A 5,436-nucleotide genomic window follows, 5' to 3' on the forward strand; every position below is an offset into this window, starting at 1 on the left:
GTGGCCAGTGAGCCACCGCCATAGGTTGGGGGTGGCGGCTAGCCACCCCATAGGCCATGGGAGTGGCCAATGAGCCACTGCCATGGGCTGGGGGTGGCGGCCAACCACCCCATAGGCCATGGGAGTGGCCAGTGAGCCACCGCCATAGGTTGGGGGTGGCGGCTAGCCACCCCATAGGCCATGGGAGTGGCCAATGAGCCACTGCCATGGGCTGGGGGTGGCGGCCAACCACCCCATAGGCCATGGGAGTGGCCAGTGAGCCACCGCCATGGGCTGGCCGCCACCCTAGATTCGTGACCGGGAGTGGCTGGCCGCCACTCCATGGTTCGCTGGCCACCCCCATGGCCGGGGTGGCTACCGCCACCCGAAAGCGGGAGTGGGTAATGGCCACCCCTTCAATTATGTTTTTTTTTTTAAAATAAAAAAAAAAAATTAATTTTTTATTTTATTAGTGTGTAATCTGGTGTGATTGAGTTTTTGTTTTAAGTATAAGTCTAATGAAATTGGCTGATGTATTAGCTTATTATTGGTGGCACAAAAGATGACTTTTGTGCAACCTTCCTATATAAATTATTCTCTATTTTGAATTGTCACGTTCTACACAGTAGTGACAGTACATCATGACCCGTTTATGGCAAAGGTCCATTTAAACTTTGACAGCCACCATTTATACTTGGGCAGCGCGGATTGGTCCATAATTAATGATTGTTGGGGTCCAAGTTGGATGAAGGCTTTGGATCCTTGTTTTTACATTGCTGTCGGTCGCATTATAGGAGACAAGGACACAGTAGTACGATTCTCAACAATAATGGAGTCCGGCCAGTAGATAATGCATAGGCGAATTAGGTAATTGTCTAAAACCCTTCACGGGAATTTTACTATTTGGTTGGAGTAAATTTTTTTTTTTAGTTGGAGTAATTTAAGGAGGGTAATGCTAATTGTTTCTCTTCCATCTCTTAAAACTGACGTATTTTTAAAATTACATTAAATTTATGACTTTTAATTTAATAGAACACGACACAAGAAAAAATATGTAGTATTCATTTAAGAAAGGACTAAATAAGAAATCTTTTTTACTTCTAATTCGAACGGAAGATATCTGGGGAATGCTTTCATCAGTTTCATGCGTGCACACTGAAATTTTACTATTTGGCCTCTAAAATATTGATAGTGTGACAGTTCATAATTAATAAAATAATTAAATAAAAAGTATGCTTTGTCAATATAATTAGAAGTGGTTGGCTAGTGAATTACATACTCTTAATTATTTTTATATATTTACGAAGTGCCACATCAATTTTTATCAAAATTATAATAAAAGCATTTTCTTTTCTTCATTTTCCTGAACTGTTTGGCACATGCATGATAGAATTAATGGCGGTTGGTTGGCGGTACTTTCATTTCCATCAATAAAATAAGTGACTGGGAAAGGGAGCACTAGCTCCAAACACCAAACATCAATAATATGTTTTGCTGGGAATTGAACAAAGATTGAGGTGGGGATATTCCTCTTATCTCCTTTTACATCTATTTTCAAGGCTATTGAGTTTTTCTCTATATATATGCTCGTCTCTTTTGCTACTCAATCGAGTTTCAGAGTTTCTATTATCATCTTCAATGTGCTAGTATGAAGCTCACTCGTTTCGTTTGTGATTTGAAAATGGACTTTTCTTTATGCTAAATCTGTTTTTCAGGATCAGTAAGATAAGTTTAACTTCTAGGAAGTCTTGCCATGTTCACTAAGAGCTATTAATTTCTTTTTTCTTTTGGGATAAATATATAAGAGCTACTCATTTTGTTGTCTAAAGCTTGGATTTCATGAGTAGAACTATATTTATACAATACATTATCTGATAAATATTATTAGAACTTCATTTAAATTTATTTGATGGGTGTATATGAACTATTCTTGCAGGATCCTCAAGGTTGTCTGGAAACTAAAATTCAAATTTTAAGAGTACTGGTGGAACCGGCAAGTACTAATTGCATTCTTATCTTGTATGTGATTACTTTAATGCTACCTATTTTTGGCCTTTATTTGGTTCCGTTTGAAATACTTATAATGTCTTTTTTTTCTCGACAAAGTCAATTTAATTTTTTATTTCAAAAGCAAGGAAATAATGACATACACATTCTTCTCACTCACGTTAAGGGCTAAACAAACCCTGTGCCACGGACTAACATCAACTTAGAGCATCTTCTTTCCGTTGTTATTGTTAAGCTATTACTCTTTTTTGAATGAATTTTATGTTCTTAACTCATAAGTGCATGGCTAAATTTTTTTCTATGCTCTATTTGAAGAGAATTGTACCTAAATATTCAGTATATTTTGTTTTGTTTTTACTTTCTATTTTTGAAATTTTTAATTTGTCACTCTGGAAGAAACAGTTTTATGAGGCAAAACTGAGCAGAAAACTGCAGATCCAACATATGGCTGTGAACGAAGGAGATAGTGTTGAAATTGATATCGACCACTTGGTGTCTTCAATAGAAAAGATGATGCCCCATGATTTGCTCATATCGTCTAAATGTTGCATCTTCAAAACCCCTTCCATTCTCTACCGGCATAATGAAAAGGCTTATATTCCGGATGCATTTTCTATTGGGCCTCTCCATCATGGCAGTCCAAACTTGAAAGTCACAGAAAAAATTAAAACCAGGTATTTGCAACGACTTATCTCTCGCTCGAACTCTTCGGAATTGCTAAGAACTCTCATCAAGTCCATCACGGAGGTGGAGAAAGATGCTCGTGAGTGTTATGCAGAAACAATTGAACATTACAACCCAGAAGAACTTGTGAAAATTTTGGTACTTGATGGTTGCTTTATTATTGAGTTGTTCCGCAAGCAAGCTTATCCAGAACTTAGAGAATTACGTGACCCCATTTTCAGCAGGTCCGGTATGTTACAATTTCTGTTCCATGACTTGATATTGCTAGAAAACCAAGTACCTTGGATGGTACTTGAGCGTTTGTTCAACTTGACGAAGGATTCTTACGACGAAAAGCCCCTAATTGTACTTGCCGTGAATTTCTTCGATGGCACTCATTTCTCAAAAAGCATGCCTCCACAGGATCAGGTTATCAATATCAAAGGCATCAAACATTTTGTTGATTTATTAAGGAGCATTTCAATTATATCAAGCACTGATCCCAGGCCGGATCAGTATATCAATATCGAATGCATCCAGCGTTTTGTTGATTTGTTCCTGAAATTGTCAACTTTATTAAGTACTCATTTCAGGAAATTGACAACTTCATCAATCACTCTGTTTCGGAAAGTGTCAACTTTATTAAGTGCTATGTTTGGGATATCAAGTATTGAAGAAGAGAGAGAGAGACAACGAGGATGGGAATTTTTGCCTTCTGCTACGAGCCTTTCGGAGGCTGGAATCAAATTTAAAAGGGGTACGTCTAAAACCGTATTGGAAGTAAAATTTAATAATGGCATTCTAGAAATTCCTCCTTTTGAAATTCACGATATAACAGAAACTGTCTTTCGAAATCTCATCAGCTATGAACAATGTCACTTCTTCTGTGGTGATAGGATCACTTCCTATGCCATACTCTTAGACAGCCTCATTAATACTGCCAAGGACATAGATATTTTGTGCAAGAATGAGATAATTGATAACTGGTTGAATCCTGAGGATGCGGCCCAGCTCTTCAACAAGCTTTACCTTGACACTTGTGTGGCTTACCAGTACAATAGTCTTTGCAGGCAAGTGAATAGTTTTTGCCGACGCAGGTGGCCTAGATGGCGTGCAGTGCTTGCGCACAATTATTTCAACACTCCATGGGCTTTTATTTCGACATTAGCAGCATTTATCCTGTTGGTGCTGACGTTGTTACAAACTGTGTACACCATGAAAAATTAGTACATGCATATTACATCCTTGAATAAAACCTGTTGTATGTATAATGGTCTCTCGACTCTCTAATGTCCTTTCCAATGTCAATTATGCTTTGGTGTATGTGTTTTAGTACTGTTGGGTCAGAGGAGTTGATTATTGTGTAAACCAAATTAACGTGAATAAATTGCAAATGTTGCAGTAAGGAAATACGAGCACCCTTCCCAATTTTTTTAAATACTAAAATCACCACGAGCTATGTTTTTAAAACCAATGCTGCGGAGTATACAATTAATTTAATAATTTAAGTTAATATTCTGACAAGTAGAATATTTTCCTGGGACGAAAGAATCAAGTTAGATTTTTTTGAATCTCCTTATATATGTATTTTTCATGGCTATAGAGGTTTTTAATTTGCAAGCTCATCACTGTTGCTCTTAGTTAAATATTAATTAAAAGATTAAATTTATTATTTATTATTCACTTAATTTTTTAGGATAATTGGTAGACTTAGCACTACTAAATCGAATTTTCTTCATCATCTTTGATGTAAGAGCATGAAGCTTATAATTCTTTTGTCAAAAGTTCTAATGAAAAATATTGTTATAATTTCATTTAAGTTTCTTTGATGGGTGTATATGAACGTACTTTTCTTGCAGGATCCTTAAGGCAGGCTGGTCCTCTCAAATTCTTACCAATTAATATTTTTCTCTATTCCTAAAGCCTTTTTGTTTTTTTTTTTATCGTTTGTTTTGGTCATTCCCGAAGAAACAACAGTTGGAGTTCAAGAAAGAATGGGAAACAGAACAAACATATTGCTGTAAACAGAGGAAATACTGATAAGGTTGAGGTCGAATACTTGGCATCTTCCATAGATAGAACTTACTATGTCGCATGATTTGTTCATGTCAATTAAACGTTGCATCTTCAAAACTCCTATCCCACTCTACAGGCATAATGAAAAAGCTTATATCCCTGATGCATTTTTAATTGGACCTTTCCACCATGGCCGCCCAAACTTGAAAGCTACAAAAACAATTAAAGCTAAGTATTTACAAAGCCTTATCTCGATCACGCTCCCCAAATACAATGTTGAAAGATTTCATCAATTCCATCAATTATTTGGAGAGAGAGGCTCATGAATATTATGCTGGACCGATTGGTTATAGCCAAAAAGAATTTGTGAAAATTTTGGTAACTGATGATTACTTTATTATTGAGCTATTCTTCCGGAATGCTTATAAGATGCCGTAGAGAAGATGACCCTATTTTTAGCATGGCCAGTATACTTGATGTTCTGTCGCATGACTTGATATTGCTAGAAAACCAAGTACCTTGGATGGTACTTAAGCATTTGTTCAGCATGACCATGGCTCCTCTAAGCTGTATGACTCTAATTGAACTCGTCATTTTATTCTTTTATAACATTTACCCATTCACACAGAATATTGCTAGATCTGATCATCTTGGAGACATTAAACATATTCTCGAACTGTTTAAAAAATGGCTGATTTCATCAATTGAAGTAGAAGAAGAAAAGATACTGGTACCACTATGTTCTGGATTGGAACTCGTACCTTCTACTAA

General features: G+C 36.7%; 1 protein-coding gene across 2 annotated transcripts; it reads left to right on the top strand.

Annotated features, from left to right (window-relative positions):
- Positions 1-1,441: 1,441 nt before the first annotated feature.
- On the top strand, positions 1,442-4,021 carry LOC132182464 (UPF0481 protein At3g47200-like). Of its 2 annotated transcripts, none has more exons than XM_059595717.1 (3): positions 1,442-1,496; positions 1,916-1,998; positions 2,383-4,021. In XM_059595717.1, the coding sequence occupies exon 3, from the start codon at positions 2,431-2,433 to the stop codon at positions 3,874-3,876; it is 1,446 nt and encodes a 481-aa protein (XP_059451700.1). In that variant the 5' UTR covers positions 1,442-1,496; positions 1,916-1,998; positions 2,383-2,430; the 3' UTR covers positions 3,877-4,021. The 2 variants fall into 2 exon arrangements, with proteins under 2 accessions (XP_059451700.1, XP_059451701.1); XM_059595718.1 differs by having other exon boundaries at positions 2,389-4,021.
- Positions 4,022-5,436: the final 1,415 nt, after the last annotated feature.

This window comes from Corylus avellana, chromosome ca5 (assembly GCF_901000735.1).
Source record: "Corylus avellana chromosome ca5, CavTom2PMs-1.0".
Classification (NCBI taxonomy): Eukaryota; Viridiplantae; Streptophyta; class Magnoliopsida; order Fagales; family Betulaceae; genus Corylus; species Corylus avellana.

What these genes read in the sequence shown, in the direction of transcription:
- LOC132182464 (XM_059595717.1), top strand. Translation starts at nt 2,431, where the DNA reads ATGGCTGTGAACGAAGGAGATAGTGTTGAAATTGATATCGACCACTTG.